This window comes from Schistocerca nitens, chromosome 2 (assembly GCF_023898315.1).
Source record: "Schistocerca nitens isolate TAMUIC-IGC-003100 chromosome 2, iqSchNite1.1, whole genome shotgun sequence".
Classification (NCBI taxonomy): domain Eukaryota; kingdom Metazoa; phylum Arthropoda; class Insecta; order Orthoptera; family Acrididae; genus Schistocerca; species Schistocerca nitens.
Genome location: NC_064615.1, coordinates 823,719,664 through 823,738,537, shown reverse-complemented (window position 1 = coordinate 823,738,537; position 18,874 = coordinate 823,719,664). Strand labels below are relative to the sequence as shown.

At 44.2% G+C, this 18,874-nt stretch overlaps 1 protein-coding gene across 2 annotated transcripts in view; it reads right to left on the bottom strand.

Annotated features, from left to right (window-relative positions):
* Positions 1 to 18,874, bottom strand: part of LOC126237081 (S-adenosylmethionine mitochondrial carrier protein homolog) — a 51,430-nt gene that overhangs the window by 24,915 nt on the left and 7,641 nt on the right. For both annotated transcript variants that reach the window (XM_049946880.1, XM_049946879.1), the window contains exon 3: positions 14,397 to 14,506. In XM_049946880.1, coding sequence (XP_049802837.1) covers positions 14,397 to 14,506 — 110 coding nt within the window. The remainder of the gene's footprint in view (positions 1 to 14,396; positions 14,507 to 18,874) is intronic.

Below are 18,874 nucleotides of genomic sequence, written 5' to 3'. Positions count from 1 at the left end.
ATTTCTGACTGCCTAACAGATATTAAAACGAAAATTTCTGTTCCAACACTGACAATGTTGAGTGTTTATGGAAAAAGATCAAGGCAATTGTAAAATGCGTTTTAGACAGGTACGTGCCGAGTAAAACTGTGAGGGACGGGAAAAACGCACCGTGGTTCAACAACAAAGTTAGGAAACTACTGCGAAAGCAAAGAGAGCTTCACTCCATGTTTAAATGCAGCCAAAACCTCTCAGACAAACAGAAGCTAAATGATGTCAAAGTTAGCGTAAGGAGGGCTATGCGTGAAGCGTTCAGTGAATTCGAAAGTAAAATTCTATGTACTGACTTGACAGAAAATCCTAGGAAGTTCTGGTCTTACGTTAAATCAGTAAGTGGCTCGAAACAGCATATCCAGACACTCCGGGATGATGATGGCACTGAAACAGAGGATGACACGTGTAAAGTTGAAATACTAAACACCTTTTTCCAAAGCTGTTTCACAGAGGAAGACCGCACTGCAGTTACTTCTCTAAATCCTCGCACAAACAAAAAAATGGCTGACATCGAAATAAGTGTCCAAGGAATAGAAAAGCAACTGGAATCACTCAACAGAGGAAAGTCCACTGGACCTGACGGGATACCAATTCGTTTCTACACAGAGTACGCGAAAGAACTTGCCCCCCTTCTGACAGCTGTGTACTGCAAGTCTCTAGAGCAACGGAAGGTTCCAAATGATTGGACAAGAGCACTGGTAGTCCCAGTCTTCAAGAAGGGTCATTGAGCAGATGCACAAAACTATAGACCTATATCTCTGACGTCGATCTGTTGTAGAATTTTAGAACATGTTTTTTGCTCGCGTATCATCTCGTTTTTGGAAACCCAGAATCTACTCTGTAGGAATCAACATGGATTCCGGAAACAGCGATCGTGTGAGACACAACTCGCTTTATTTGTTCTTGAGACCCAGAAAATATTAGATACAGGCTCCCAGGTAGATGCTATTTTCCTCGACTTCTGGAAGGCGTTCGATACAGTTCCGCACTGTCGCCTGATAAACAAAGTAAGAGCCTACGGAATATCAGACCAGCTGTGTGGCTGGATTGAAGAGTTTTTAGCAAACAGAACACAGCATGTTGTTATCAATGGAGAGATGTCTACAAACGTTAAAGTAACCTCTGGCGTAGGAATGTTATGGGACCATTGCTTTTCACAATATATACAAATGACCTAGTAGATAGTGTCGGAAGTTCCATGCGGCTTTTCGTGGATGATGCTGTAGTATACAGAGAAGTTGCAGCATTAGAAAATTGTAGCGAAATGCAGGAAGATGTGCAGCAGATAGGCACTTGGTGCAGGGAGTGGCAACTGACCCTTAACATAGACAAATGTAATGTATTGCAAATACATAGAAAGAAGGATCATTTATTGTATGATTATATGATAGCGGAACAAACACTGGTAGCAGTTACTTCTGGAAAACATCTGGGAGTATGCGTGCGGAACGATTTGAAGTGGAATGATCATATAAAATTAATTGTTGGTAAGTCGGGTACCAGGTTGAGATTCATTGGGAGAGTCCTTAGAAAATGTAGTCCATCAACAAAGGAGGTGGCTTACAAAACACTCGTTCGACCTATACTTGAGTATTGCTCATCAGTGTGGGATCCGTACCAGATTGGGTTGATGGAGGAGATAGAGAAGATCCAAAGAAGAGCGGCGCATTTTGTCACAGGGTTATTTGGTAACCGTGATAGCGTTACGGAGATGTTTAGCAAACTCAAGTGGCAGACTCTGCAAGAGAGGCGCTCTGCATTGCGGTGTAGCTTACTCGCCAGGTTTCGAGAGGGTGCGTTTCTGGATGAGGTATCGAATATATTGCTTCCCCCTGCTTATACCTCCCAAGGAGATCACGAATGTAAAATTAGAGAGATTAGAGCGCGCACGGAGGCTTTCAGACAGTCGTTCTTCCCGCGAACCATACGCGACTGGAACAGGAAAGGGAGGTAATGACAGTGGCACGTAAAGTGCCCTCCGCCACACACCGTTGGGTGGCTTGTGGAGTATTAATGTAGATGTAGATGTAGAAGTTTGGAATATTATCGTAAAATGTAGTCTATGATACATGAGGTCTCACTGACCATGCATTATCCAGTTAGAGCCCATATACTGGATGATGTTTATTACTGGCCATTTCCTAGTCATCTTAAATGCCTTGTCGCAGTGGCATACTGCGAACAGTCCAGTATCAACAACAGCTTTGTTCAGTTTGTGTTCAGCACTGCAGTAACATGCCATGTAGAGAAATACAACACTTTGATAGAATAAGGATAGTGGCTTTACTTTCAGCAGGTCATACACAACAAGATGCTGCTGATCGGTTATATGTCACTCAAAGTGGTGTATCTAAGGTGTGGAGTAAGTACAGAAAGATGAGGAATGTGAATAATAGACCTCACAGTGGACGTCCTTGTATGACAACGCCAATGCAGGATTGTTTCCTCCAACTGTTGGCACACAGGCACCCGACATCAACTGCCAGATATATTGGAAATGACTTCTTTCGAACAACAGGGATTTGTATCTCAGACTAAACAGTGCATAGAAGGTTGAAGTGACGGAAAACGCGGTGGGACCCGCGGAGCGTCCGGCGAACGACAACACAATGGAGATGACGGACAAGACCAACGAAGGACCTTATGACAACAACAAGAACAAGACAACAGAGTCAAGAAAACCTAACTAGACAACCATGTCCACTCGTAAACAAAACACGAAAGTAAATACGTTGTCTAAGGCGAGGCGATATGTCCTGACAGGTATGCAATGTTACACTGGCTGGCTGAGTGAGAGGCAGGTGCTTAAGTACTTGGGGATGCCGCTATTGGCCGCTGCAACCACGTGTTCCACTGTGGCGCCCTCACACTAAATGTGGGCCAGGAGGCACATGCCACCACAGCTTATGGCGTGATGGTGCAGAGACCTCTAGGGGTCTTCAACGTCCATGATGTCTGGCGGAGATTCAAATACCGCAGTGCGCGGTACCAGATTCCTCCCCCCTGAAACTTGCATGTAGGGGCGGAAACGCCCTGGACAGTGCCGAGGTGGGCGCCAGTAGGAAGAGGAGCCGGGCTCATCAACCGCAATTGGCAGGGAGGAAGGGATGCCTGAGGTATCCATGACAGCCGATCCAGAGTCCAGGGCAGGGGAGGGAGCCGCCAACCCACCCTGAGGCGGAGAGGGCTGGCAGCAGGCCCTTGGGGAGACATCAACTGGGGGCAGGAATGATGACTCGAGGACCACGTCTGTACCTGAAGGAGGTAGGGAAAGAGGCGGCGGCGCGAGTCCCATGGTGGCACACGGGCGGAGCTGATTATGATGGCGGTGCTCCAACCCTTTCCACGTCTGCACTGACGTCACATGCCGCTCATGGGCCGCGACGGTTGTGGTGGGTGTCCAACCCACCTTGAGCCCATACGCGCGGGCCCACACGGCCGTGCCAGGGGCATACTGCTGCGAGGGCTACGAGTGGGGGTAGGAGGAGGATGGCATCAGCAAATGGAGCAGGGTCCGTGGCTGTCACCCATGAAGGAGCTCTGCCGGACTGGGCCTGTCAATTGGCGCAGTGCAATAGATGCTCAAAAATAGGGTGAGGGCCAACGTGGTTGGAGAAGTGTCGACTGCCTCAGTCAACTGTTGTTTAGAATAGCGGACAAGCCTCTCTGCCGTGCCATTGGACAAAGGGTAGAAAGGGGGGCTATGGATATGTTTGATACCGTTGGCCTGACAGAAGTCGTGGAAGGAGGATGCCGTGAATTGGGGACCATTATCGGAGACCAATGTGTGTGGCAGACCCTCGATTGTGAGAACCTGGGCGAGGGCCGTGAGTGTAGCCTCCGTGGTGGTGGATGTCATTCTGACAACAAATGAGTATTTGGAGTAGGCATCAACGATGAGTAACGACATGGACCCCAAAAACGGGACCGCAAAATTGATATGGATGTGATCCCAGGGCCAGCGAGGCACAGGCCAGGGTGCAAATGACTGAGGGGGACTCACCTGGTGACGCTCACCGACAGTGCACCCACGGACCAGGCGCTCGATATCGCCATTGATGCTGGGCCAATACACATGCCGGCGAGCCAAAAGTTTCATATGGGACATACCCCAGTGCCCACAGTGTAACAAACCGAGCACCGAAGCCACAATTCTGGAGTGATGACCACCCGACGGGCATCTGACTCCGTGGCCAACAGAAGGACATCATCAACTATGGAGAGCCTGTGGGACAGGTGGCGCCAGGGGCTGAAATTGGACTGCATCCGACGAGTAACGTAGGATGGCCACCCGTGGACCACGTAGTTGAGAACCTGCCGCAAGACAGGGTCGCGGCGGGTAGCTGCAGCAATGTGAGCAACCATAAGAGGCAGACCGTGCAGCACATCCCAGCGGGCAGAATCAATGTGAAAGCAGAGTACATCCTGTTGGTCAAAGGCAGGGTTGGGGCCTGCTGGGAGACGTGACAAAGTGTCCGTGTTAGCATGGTGGGCGGTGGGCTTTACCGGATGGTGTAAGCGTAATTATGTAAAAACAATGCCCAGCTCTGGAGACGTTGAGCCGTCCACTCTGGAAGGTGAAAATGGGGTCCAAAAAGTGTAACCAAGGGTTTATGGTCCGTCAGGAGGGTGAACTTTGCCCCAAAGAGATAGGCGTGAAATTTTTGGACAGTGAACACGATCGCCAGAGCCTCCTTGTCAATCTGGGAGTAGTTCCATTGTGCTGGGGTCAACATCTTAGAGGCATAAGCGATGGGCTGTTCGGAGCCATCGGCATCCCACTGCGCAAGGACGGCCCCAATGCTGTAAGCCGACGCATCAGCCACCACAGCCAAGGGGCAGTCCAGAGAAAAGAAAGTAAGGCAAGGGGAGGACTTCAGCATCACCTTTAAACGGAGAAAAGCCTGGTCACAGGCAGGAGTCCAATCAAAAGGTACCCCTTTGCGATGCAAGTGATTGAGGGCTTGAGCAATGGAGGCAGCCTGGGGCAAGAACTTTAAGTAATAAGTAACCTTGCCCAAAAACACCTGGAATTCAGGTAAGTCTTTGGGACGAGGAAGGGCCTCAATGGCCGCGACATTACGACCTGACCTGAAGGGCGAAATCCATCTTTGCTAAGCCATTGGCCTAAGTATTCCACCTCCTGTTGGAAAAAAACAACACTTGTCCAGCCGAACACATAAACGAGCAGACTGTAGAGCATGAAATAAGGCGCTGAGGTTTTGCAAATGTTCCTGGCGGGAACGCCCGATGACCAAGATGTCAACCAGATAATTCACACAGGCAGGGATAGGCTGCATAAGCTGCTCCAGGAATTGCTGGAAAATGGCCGGTGCCGAAGAGACACACAAGGGAAGGTGCTTGTACTTATACAATCCGAAAGGCGTGTTGATAACCATGATGTTCTGAAATTTGGCATTCAAGGGCAAGTGGTGGTATGCCTCAGCCAGGTCGTTCTTGGAAAAATACTCTTCCCTGGCAAGCTTGGCAAGAAGGTCTTCCTGTTGGGGAATGGGGTAAGTGTCAACGAGGGACTGAGCATTGACTGGAGTGCCAAAGTCCCCACACAGCCAAAGGGACCCATTGAGTTTCCGTATGACCACCAGTGGTGTCGCCCATGCACTGTAAGGAGGAGGAGGAGATTAGTGTTTAACGTCCCGTCGACAACGAGGTCATTAGAGACGGAGCGCAAGCTCGGGTGAGGGAAGGATGGAGAAGGAAATCGGCCGTGCCCTTTCAAAGGAACCATCCCGGCATTTGCCTGAAGCGATTTAGGGAAATCACGGAAAACCTAAATCAGGATGGCCGGAGACGGGATTGAACCGTCGTCCTCCCGAATGCGAGTCCAGTGTGCTAACCACTGCGCCACCTCGCTCGGTCTGCACTGTAAGTTACAGGCTCCAGCAGACCAGCGGCCTGATGCTGATCAAGTTCCTGCTTTACCGCTGGCCATAAGGCCACCGGAAGGGGCCGGGCCCAGAAAAACGGAGGCTGTGCATCCGGCCGTAGGGTGATGTGCGCCTGAAAGCCAGAAGCACATCCGAGATCCGGTGCAAACAATGACACAAAAGCGGAGCACGGATCATCTAAGTCCTGAAAGGGAACAGCCGTGGAAACGACCTTAACTTCATCGGAAATTGAAAAGCCAAACAGTTGAAACGCATCCAGGCCAAAAATGTTCGAAACCGACAGATGGTCGACAACAAAGAGGGTAAGGAGCTGGGGAGCACGCTTGTCGTCGCCTGGACGACGAACTGTCCACAAAGGGGAATGGAACTGTCTCTGTAGGTGACCAAACAGAGAGGGAGGCGACAACGCAGGAGAGCCCAACCGGGTATATGTTGCCATATTAATCAGGAAGACGGTGGCGCCAGTCTCAACCTGAAAACTGACATCCTCAGTGAAAATGCGGAGTGTGAGGAAAAGCTTCCATGCTGATGGGTCATCCTGTGGGACGACCAATTGCACAGCACGGATTGTATCTTGAGGCCCAGGAGGGGCAGGACTGGAGTGAGTTGAGCGACTACGACAAACCGATCAGATGTGGCCCTCCTTGTTACACAGCATGCACGTTTTCCAGCAGTGGGGACAATCAGCCCGCGAATGTGCAGTAAAGCACTGTGGGCAAGATGGAAGTGGGCCACGTGACCGGCGACGAGGGGCAACTGAAGGCGCCTATGCCATAGAGACGTTGGACAATGAGGAGTCCCGACGGTGCTGGCCTTTCTCAGCCGGGCCACGTCGACGCCGCGAGGGCGGAACCCGCCATGACGCCGCGATCGCCGCCACCTGTGGTCGCGCCGTAAGATGCTCATTAGCCGCTTGAGCAATTTCAAAGGAGTGGGCAATGCGGAGAATCTGTTCCAAGGAGGGGTTGTCGAGTTTCAACGCTGCGGTACGGACCTCAGGATCAGGAGCCAGCTGAACCACCACATCCCGGATCAGGGAGTCTGCATACAAAGCCTTACACTGCTGATTGGTGCACGTAAAATTGCATCGACTGCTGAGATCCTGCAAGTCCATGACCCAGGAACGATACGATTGACCAGGCTGTTTATGGTACTGGTGGAACTCCAACTGAGAGGCGACCACATGGTGGTGTTGGGAATAATAGTTTGTCAGCAAAATGCAGATCTCCTGGAAAGAGAGAGCCGGGATTGGATAACAGTGCCAACTTGAGGAGAAGAAAGAACGTGTCTGGGGAGGCCCAAGACAAAAACGACCGCTGCAAGGAATCGTCCGTGACTTGAAAAGCCGTGAAATGTTGTTTCAGCCAATGTAAGTAGGTTTCCCAGTCCTCGTTAGCGTCATTAAAGGGTGGAAACGATGGCGGACATGGGAAAGCATCAGACACCCGAGGACTCTGAAGCTGGTGTGGTAACGCGTCCCGGGCATCGACTTTGTCCGTTAGCAAGTGCAGCGACTTTTGTAAAATGTCGAACTGGAGCTGCTGCTGCTGCATGAGCTGCTGCTGTTGCTCCAGCAGACAGACCAACTTTGCCTCCATACCAACAATGACCACCATTTACCTCGTCGCTAAAATGTTGTAACGGCGACCGGAACGGTCGTCGGGTTGAAGTGACGGAAAACGCAGCAGGACCCGCGGAGCGGCCCGCAAACAACTACACAAAGGAGAGGATGGACACGACCAACAAAGGACCTTATGACAACAACAAGAATGAGACAACAGAGTCAAGAAAACCTAACTAGACAACCATGTCCACTCGTAAACAAAACACGAAAGTAAATACGCTATCTAAGGCGAGGCGATATGTCCTGATACGTATGCAATGTTAGACTGGCTGGCTGAGCGAGAGGCAGGCGCTTAAGTACTCTATCGGGGATGCCGCTGAAGACAGAATATGAATAATACCACATGATCAGTTTAATAAACCTTTTTTGCAGGATAGTAACCACAATTATTTACAGAAGACTGTAAAAACCACTAAAAGCCAACTGGAGGAGAGAACTGCAGGAATATGAGAGGCAATACTGACCCCCTGACTTCTCGTAGAACATAGAATGTCAACAGGAAAACCTACGTTTATAGCATTTGTAGAATTAGAGAGAGAGCTTTTGACAAAGCTAACTGGGGGAGTGCATATGTAGATGTAGATAACATACAGGGAGCAAATGCTGTAGATAACATACAGGGAGCAAATGCTATCTACCACTCAGCTATAAGAGTCTTAAGATTATGAAAGGAGGCAGTAATCAAAACAGACTGAGGCAGTACTGTAGCCTCTCTCCTTGTCATTCAATGTCTACACTGCACAAACAATAAAGGAAACCAAGGAGAAATTCGGAAAGGGATCTGCCTGAAGTGGCAGAGGACTTGGAAGATCAGTTGAACAAAATAGATAAAGGAAGGCCAAGAATTTCGCATGGCTGTGGATCTCTTGCATATGTGCAGATTTCTGTCACCAGAAAGCACTTGCACACTACCTCAGCAGGAAAAAGGATGAAAGGGAAAAGTGAGATGGAAACTGGAATGTGTTGCATGGTAACACAGTTGTGTAAAGGACACTGAATGGCTTGCATGTAGCTTACCTTCATATTTCTCAAGAACATAGATCACAAACAAAACATATTTTCAGTATTATTTAAATATATTTGCAGTGTAAAGAGGAGATAGATTGTTACTTATCATTAAGAGAGATATTAAGTTGCAACTAAAAGATACTTATATATAAGCTTTTGGCCAAAGCCTACATCAGAAAAAAAAAACACACACACACACGCACATTCATTCAGACAAGAAAGCACACCTCACGCATACATGATCGCTGTTTCCAGCAGGTCAGACCAGATTGCCAATTCCGGTACAAGCTGCCAGAGATGGCGGTTGCGTGTGTGAGGTGTGCTTGCTTCTGTGAATGAATGTGTGTGTGTTTCTTTTTCTGACAAACACTGTGGATGAGAGCTAATGTATAACTGTCTTTTAGTTGTACCTGTCTGCAACTTAACATGCCATCTTTACAGTAAGTAGAAACTTACCTTTTCCTTATTCTGTTTATATTCTGACCTGGAGATTCCATTGTCTAAATACATATTTGATGTGCTGAAATTATATGTAGTACAGAAAACTGCCCTATGGACAGATACAGACAGTTCCCAGATTTTCGTCACTCAGGCTGCCACATAATTGTGAGTTTTTAGTTTCATAATCGAAAAAAGCCACTCATGCACATATGTTGATCGACATGTTTAATCATATTTGCAACCTCATTATCGAGACATAGAAACTCTTCCTGAGGAAAACAATGTAGAGCTTCTGGACAGTTTTAACGTAAAAGAATTTCTCTTTTAAACAAGAATTATGAGAGCTGTTCAATAAGTAAGTTTCTTTATTTTATAAAAAAACGTTACATAAAATTTATCATGTTGAAATATTTTTTTTGAGATTGTAAATGCTTCTGTTTCTTTTCTGCATAGTCACCATGTTTTTCAAAGCATTTTTGGTAATGTGACACATGTTTTATCCAAAACAGTGTTGTATCAGATCCTGTGCTTGTTTTGAGGAATCTGTGAGCCGCCATTAAAAGAAAATGTCCAGGACTTTTGTCTTGCAAAGTTCTCTTCCTTCATGACAATCTCAGTATCATACAGCTTGAATGACTTATACAGAGCTCAGAAGATTCAACTGGGAAGTTTTCCCGCATACTCCACGTTCACCAGGCCTTACCCAAAGTGATTTTCAAATGTTTCCTCAACTGAAAGGTCATCTTGGAGGTAACCACTTCAACACTGACGATAAAGGTATATCAACAGTGAACAGGTGGTTATGTGCACAGGACTCGACCTGGCACAACACTCGTTTGGAAAAATTTGTGTCACATTACCAAAAATGCTTGGAAAAATATGGCAACTATGTAGAAAAGAAACAGAAGCACTATACAATGTCAATAATATTATTTCAGCACTATGTACAGTGTGTAATGTTTCTTTATAAAATAGGGACTTACTTATTGGATGGCGCTTGTACACTGCAGATCAGTCAGTTCCATCTGCACTTGACAGGGGTGGTCTCAACCGAAATGGCAAATGGTCTCAAACACAGCTCAAAAATAGATGTAAGATTGGCAGTGCCCATAATACAGTTTGAAAACTATTCTTCTAATTCTTTCCACACCACCCCGGGAGCTTAGGGACATGGCCAGTGTTTTTTGTCAAAAGTTGTCCTGTCCACAATGTGATTTTCTTTTTAAATGCATCTCTGCCAAATCAGAAATAAGTTGTTTCTCCTCTTGCAATGTCTTTCTGAGGGCAGTGTCTACTTAAAATTCAGGGACTGCAATCTATTCCAGACTTTCTAATTTTTATTTCTGTTTTCCTTTTTCCTTCATAAATTATACAATAGTGGAACTTGATTCAAAACTTCATTCCAGGTATGTTCCTTGACTTAACCAACATACTTTGCAGTAATATTTAACATCTCCATTCTCTTAATGCATTTCCTTCAAAAACTGTTGTAACTGACTGGATAATAATGTTTGCGACTTCAGAATATTTACTATTCATACCAGGCGCTCGATCTACAAATTAGCACAGACTGCCTCTTGATGTACAAAACAACAAATCCCATACCAGCCATCCATCAACTGTTATAATTTTTTGCTCTTTCATTGTTTTGTAATGCTGTTCCATAGAAAATTTTCAGTATCTGTTGATTAAGCAGCTGCATAATAGATACTGAGAATTCTCATCCTTCTCTTCTGTGATACCCAGTAATTTTTAAAGATTTATAATGATAGATCACTAGACTGCCTCTTTTTGTGCAAACAGCCACTTGAGCTGTGAATTTTCTTTATATCACAAACAAAATGCTGACAGCACCATTCTGCCAAACTGGAGAAAGTTGTGCTGATCAAAACGTGCACACCAAATGCCAGAAGAAACAGTGCTGCATTGCACTGCAAAATGAAATATCGCACAGTTGTGATCAGTTCCAAGAAGAAATGAGCAAAGCTGAGATGTTATGAATAGTGCTGAGCCTCGGACCACATGCATGCAGCACATTCTGCAGTTTTGGCACCATGGCCGACCCTAGAACAGATGGTGTCTTGAAAAGTGGTTATAAGATGAACACCAAAAAAAGTGAACAAAGCTAATGGAGTACAGTCAAATTAAATCAGGTAAGATGAAGGGATTATATTAGGAAATAGATATAATAAGCAGCAGACAAGTTTTGCTGTTTAAGAAGCAAAATTACTGACAACAGCTAAAGTAGACTTGCAATAGCAAACTTGCATACAGAAGCAGAACCAAAAGAGAGAGAGAGACACACACACAAAACATTACATCAGATAAGAGTCCCTGTCACAAGCTTCTGTAATTTTTCACTAATGAAAAAACCATTGTGCACCAGATGGAATTCAGAGAATTAAAAATACACTACCTGAAAGGGAATTACAAATACACCGCCTGGGGGGGAAAAAAAATCACACGTGAAGCACCCTGAAGACATGATAAGATGTCAATGTAAAGGCATACACATACACATACACACTATTGGAGGGTATGTAAAATATTCTACAGAGTTTGTAGAATGGCCACCAGAGTGCATCAATGTTTTCATGTTTAGTGTTGTTATCAGGCCTGGTAGGGTACATAAGGGAAGTGAACAGTGTCAGATGCTGAGCGATCACTGTTAAGGACACAGAGATGCTGTGTACTTATGTGAGACAATGTTATCAGCACCTGACAAAGTTTGATAGGGCCTCATTGCTCATCTCCATTTGGCTGGCAGGTCAAGTCATGCAATATCCAGATTTGTGGAGCATTCAGATGTGACAGTGGCATGATGTTGGACTGCATGGGAATTTATGGGCAGGCATATTCCTCATCAAGATGTCAGTTGAACAAATGACTATCACAGGGAAGAATGCCGTATTCTGCACTACAAACATTGTAGCCCCTTCACATTTTCATTTGTCATCTGAGAGCAAAAAATGGACTATGTGCAACACACTGTCTGATCCCGTACCACAACAGCCACCCTGGAGAATTACTGTCACATGTGTACACTGCTGTTAAAACAAGGACCTGGAAGCACAGACTGTTGATGAATGGTATCACACCGTGCTCAATGATGAATCGGGGTCCTCACTACCCCAGATGACCCATCAGCAGCAGGCATGCCGTATTCTGCACTACAAACATTGTAGCCCCTTCACATTTTCATTTGTCATCTGAGAGCAAAAAATGGACTATGTGCAACACACTGTCTGATCCCGTACCACAACAGCCACCCTGGAGAATTACTGTCACATGTGTACACTGCTGTTAAAACAAGGACCTGGAAGCACAGACTGTTGATGAATGGTATCACACCGTGCTCAATGATGAATCGGGGTCCTCACTACCCCAGATGACCCATCAGCAGCAGGCATGGCACAGACCGTGAGAGAGGTCCCATTCCTCAAATGTTTTGGAGAGGCACAGTGGTGTTACTCCTGGTGCCATGATATGTGGAGCCACTGAGTATGACTTCAGGTAACAGCTGGTAGTAATTAGGGGAACCCTGAGGAGACAATAGTATGACACTGTGTCCTCATGCATCCTCTCTCATGCATCAGTATTGTTGAGTAATTTTCAACAGGACAATGTTTGTCCACACATGGCACATGTCCATGAGCTGTCTACATGACACTGACGTACTTCTGTGGCTAGTAATAATGCCAGATTTGTCCCTGATAGAACTGCTGCATCCAGGCCAGAAGCAGTGCAATGTCGTACTGATAAGCAAGCTCATACTGCCAAGTTCTTTGTAAATCTGACTCGATATTATAATCACTGAACAACATCACATACCATCTTAACCCACGAAGTTTCATCTACTTCTCCCCTTCCAAGTGCTTCACTTATTTTTGTTAAGCAGTGTAAGAGAGCCACATTTTCTTACTAGTAGATGGAGCAAGCAACCCTGAAAACTATCTAAAGGATTAGTTGAAGCTACAATATTATTCATAATAGGCTCAGAGGCACACTGTTTTTTGAGTCTTCTGGAAACCACAAAATCTAGATGTAACAAGGGCTGGAGCTTCTAATTTTTCTGTGAAGTTTCTTTACATGAATCACTATTGGGGACAGAAGGAAAGGAAAGTTTACAATGGTAACATCTCACTGATGACAATGCCACTAAAGATGGAGCACGCGATGGGACTGGAAAAGGTGGATATGAATATTGGCCATGAAATTTTCAACTAATCTGTCTCAGCAGCCTTTGTAAGTGTTTTAGAGAAACGATAGGAAATCTAAAATTGTTGGTTGAATGAGGATACACGTGTATGTCCAGTGCATCAACAACTGTACTGCCTTGCTTGGTACTTTATTTGAAAATACAGCAATTCTTCTATACATTCTGCCAATTTTATTAGGCTTTAGCCTTACAAATCAAATCTTGAAGGAAGTAATGCATTTTATCAATTTACACAACAGGAACATTAACATTCTCTTTTTCAGAGAATGAACCAATACACAAATGTAAATATTATTTAAGGTGATCCTATCAATATATATTATGTTCTGTGATGGGAAACCTTGGTCAGTGTCTCACAAACATCTATTATAATAGTCTCCACTGCATCAGTAAGTAGAAATTGAATTTCTTCCTCAACAGTATTAAAAAACTCTGACATTCAGAGTACAGGTGAATGTAATACAATGTTCCAGAACTCATTCTATTATCCATTGACTGACATGTTTATCTTGCAGTTCTAATTCAATCATCTGATGGCTGTTCATATTTAGACAAAATGGACATTCTAAATATCTGATCAGATCAAGGTTTTTTTTATGAGAAGTCTGTCATTATACAAGATCATGAATATAGCTAAACACTGAGGAAATTCACATGCATTCCTTATATTAGCAACAACCCAAATAAAGTTAGCAAAATTACAAAAAAAAAGCAGCAAGTTGAGTGTGCTCACTAAAACTAGACCTCATGCAGAGAGAATTTACAGGTTCTCTGTTCACGAAGGGTTTTGTATAATTACATTAACATTTTTGGCTCAGGTTAGCTGGAAAATGAAATTTTGATGTTCATGTTAAGCTTTCACAACAGGATCATTGTAGAAGCCAAAAGCAATTTTATTAATAAAGGTATTGGATACTGTTGACACACAGCTTGGATGCCATCTGTGCCACTCCCCTTACTAACTGCTGTTGAACAGGAAGTAGCTATCTCAGAACATTGCCACAAAATTTGCGGCAGCATTACAAAGGAACTTCATGCAACCATCTGTCATCATTTTGTAACACGCAACAGCATACCTTCAGGCATTTGAACAAAAGAAGTTTATAAAAAATGTTAACTGATTAATTGTCATTTGGAAATGATTTAATACAGAAAAACATACCACTTCTGCAACTGATGCTGCACCCATATGTACCAATGGATAATAAGCTTCACTGGCATACGGCCTACAAATTGATTTGAATGTATTGTAGGTACCAAAAAACAATGAAGCTGTAACAAACAAATGAAAACCCTTTCACAATGAAAAAATTCGATGTTGAAATTGTACTCAAACAAAATTGTGACTTCAGCAAAACATATTTCCCTCCACCTTTTACACACACACATATTTTATAAAGTCTATCACTAGTAACATGTTTTCTCAACTAACAAGCAGCACATTTTTTTTTCACAAGTAGTGACATTAACCTATAACATGAATAACAAAAAAAATTAGCACAGCTTACTTGACAGTGAAAGTAACAAATAAATAGCAAAACTAAGATAAATAACATTAGCAAAGCGAAAAATAAGCTAAACAGCAAGACAAAGAGTTTGGGCAGAGATGCCTCGACTGACATATATATATATCTTTGTCTTTAAATATGTCTGCTTGTGTCTGTATATGTGTGGATGGATATGTGTGTGTGTGCGAGTGTATACCCGTCCTTTTTTCCCCCTAAGGTAAGTCTTTCCGCTCCCGGGATTGGAATGACTCCTTACCCTCTCCCTTAAAACCCACATCCTTTCGTCTTTCCCTCTCCTTCCCTCTTTCCTGATGAGGCAACAGTTTGTTGCAAAAGCTTGAATTTTGTGTGTATGTGTGTATGTTTGTGTTTGTTTGTGTGTCTGTCGACCTGCCAGCACTTTCATTTGGTAAGTCACATCATCTTTGTTTTTAGATATATTTTTCCTACGTGGAATGTTTCCCTGGCAGGTCGATAGACACACAAACAAACACAAACACACACACAAAATTCAAGCTTTCGCAACAAACTGTTGCCTCATCAGGAAAGAGGGAAGGAGAGGGAAAGACGAAAGGATGTGGGTTTTAGGGGAGAGGGTAAGGAGTCATTCCAATCCCGGGAGCGGAAAGACTTACCTTAGGGGGAAAAAAGGACGGGTATACACTCGCACACACACACATATCCATCCACACATATACAGACACAAGCAGACACTAGGAGTTATGGAATGTATGGACTTTTGAAATTCTGATGGTGGGCTCCATGCATAAATACAAAGGAAAAAATAGCAGAAGACAGAGTGGTAGGAGCCAATGATGTGACAGAGAGCAAAGTTGCCTAAACACTGTGTTGCAAATGGGTGATGTTGACAAGTCCTTACACTCCCAAGGAAAAAACTAAGAAAAAAAATTGTACTTGTTACCTACTTTTGTACCAGTTTGTAAAGATGACCTTGTCAGTTAATGTAAACTTACAGCTTCCTGCTCATACCATATCATCCACACCGCATATATAGGACCCTTTCAGGATACAATGGAAGCTTTACCACCATTATTGGCATTGGTCACAAAAATAGGCGGGGAGTAAGAAGGGAAAGTGACATGGCAGATTGAGCAAACTGTTCTCATGCAATCAGTGTGTACTTTGCCATATGCACCAATATCTAGAGATATGATGATGTAGAGAGGAGAGGTGTTTGATTGCAGTTTCCTTGCACTATGCAACATTGCCTATGGAAACGGCTGCACAACTGCAGCCACAGGAGGTGGATGCCTGCAGGTGTGACAGCTACAAGGTGGAGTCCTGTTCACCTGGAAGAAATACATCAGGAAGGATTTAAAGGTCCTGAATGAAGTGTGGTAAATACCAGGTATTGTGGGCCATTCATGACAACCCACAGGGAAAGTTACAGTAGGCCATGGATCTAGTGCTGCTCATCCTGAGAAGGTATAAATGGGGATGGATACATGTAGGAGAAAGATTGTTGAAGACTGTCTTCAGGACAGCTGACACCGACAATATGAGGCAAGTGAAAGATACATTAGGACATGTGCAAGTGGAAGTGGAGGGCCACGGAGTTCTGGCTGAATGGTGTACAAACCAGTTGAATAATCTGGAACAGGGAGTGTTGATTAATATTTGATTACTATAACAGTTAATTGGTGAGCTGACTAGCTACTTTAAGGCTGCATACAATAAAGTATTATACAAACATAATTAGACTTGTTACACATACAGTTGGCTGGCAAGACTTCTGTGCGCCCTCGCTGATAATAATGGCAATGCTTAAATAGAAGTAGTAAAATTACAGGAAGCCTTGCATCTTGCAGTCTGTGGCAACTAACTTCAAATATATTTCTTTTAGGACATTTTCTTGGAGAACTACACCAGGCTCAGGCTGAACTACCAACAATACTGAACCTAATCCAGTCTCCAGTGGAAAATAGACTGTTGTTGTATTATCATCTTGCAACAGCGGAGGTTAATGCTGACCATGCCTGAATGATGTAGCAGTGCAATTACCTGTAGGAGGCAGTCACAGCAGATTTAGAAATGCTTTGTGATACACTTGTATCAATGAAGTGGGTGACTTTAGAAAAGGAGATTCTCTTAGTTAGGTGGACAGGATGACTCACATGTTGATGGCAGTAGTCGAGCTGTACTGATGACAACAACAGGTTAAGGTATACCTCTCCTTGGTGGTCCAGTCTGTCATTGGGACAAGCAAACTGGAACAGCTCATCAAGTGAACAGATGTGGATGGATATCCTGATATTCACTAGCCCATATTTCACAAATTAGGACCTCATTGTGTGTACTTAGTGTATGGCTCAGTCGTAGCTATCACCAGCTGTCATGAGCAGGGACACTCAAGGGGGAGAGAACATCTGGAATTACACAACGGTGGAATACTGCAAAATGGTACTCAATGTGAGGTCTTGGGAGTGACATTTTGGCTACCAGTGACAATAACAAGGACTACAGCTCTGAACCTACATATCCTCTGCTGCATCTGCCCAATAATCCTTTCAAAATTTTGCAAGTGAAAAACACATATAAGAATGCTACCCTCAATCCTGCCAAACTTAATTTCCTTTATGAGCTGTTAGCAGCACAGATTGGGTGCATTAACACATACTATCAGTTTTTCCAGCATTCCACAATAATGCAGTGGGTACCAGTACTGAGTCATGGTAATGGCAATTTTGACCTTGAAAACTTTTTTAATCTTGTCATTGTTAGTGCAGCCTAATTCATTATTGGCAAAGAGCAATACACCCACCTGATCTCCCAGTCCTTTACTTACCAAACCACTGTGTCGACCACAGAGTTTAATCAAACTGTAGGGACATTCTAGGTGTACTAGTCCTTGTATGCCATGTGACGAAGTGTATTGGGAAGAAAAACAGAAAATGCATGAAGTGTGAATAATGGTGTCAGAAAGATTGCACCACAACTGCAGGTGAAAAACTACAGACACAGAAGTATTGTGTTATTTTAGTAGTTCACAGTTTCAGAAGCAGCCCAGAATTCGAAGGGCATAATTCTCACAAGTGTAGAGGAGCTTCAGGCAGGCTTTCACAATCAGCTGCTTGTTTTGTGGGCCAGCCACTGACATAACTCTGTAGCTGGACATCACAACAGCGATGACACGACACCCTGCAATGTGGTTTGCTGCCCTCAGTGGCTTATTGTGTTGCCACATTGAGTAACACAACGCAGCAATTTCCACAGTTAAGTACATGACGAGAGCTTACCACTTGTCACAATGCACCTGGCCAGAGGAAGTATAAATGCTCCCCATTCAGCCAGTAACTGCAGGTGTATAAGAAACAAAGTTTTCTCATTCAGCAGTAAACAAAAGCACCCCGAAGGAGGTCACTTGCAACAGTGATGGAAACATCAGTAGTTTCAAATACTGACACTGTAGTCACATACTCAGAAAAATTTTATTCACTGTGACAATGGCAGCGGAAGCCTACGTTTATAAATGCTTTTCTTGTTGAAGATGAATAGAAAACTTTTCACGAAAGGGCATGTAAACAACTCATTGTTAAATAGTAACAGCTACACCAATGTTTAGTTACTAATATTAATTAATACAGATATATCTGTAAAAGGCAGGTACAGTTAAGTAAATTATTTGCAGTCTTTCTTGAGCATGCAGTGTTACGTTGTGTGTTCATATATTTTTTTTAATTAGCCTGAGAAGGCCAACACTGACTTTACATTCTAATAATATAATATATTATCACCATGAACCATGAACCCATTGAACCATGGACCTTGCCGTTGGTGGGGAGGCTTGTGTGCCTCAGCGATACAGATAGCCGTACCGTAGGTGCAACCACAACGGAGGGGTATCTGTTGAGAGGCCAGACAAACGTGTGGTTCCTGAAGAGGGGCAGCAGCCTTTTCAGTAGTTGCAAGGGCAACAGTCTGGATGATTAACTGATGTGGCCTTGTAACAATAACCAAAACGGCCTTGCTGTGTTGGTACTGCGAACAGCTGAAAGCAAGGGGAAACTACAGCTGTAATTTTTCCCGAGGGCATGCAGCTTTACTGTATGATTAAATGATGATGGTGTCCTCTTGGGTAAAATATTCCGGAGGTAAAATAGTCCCCCATTCG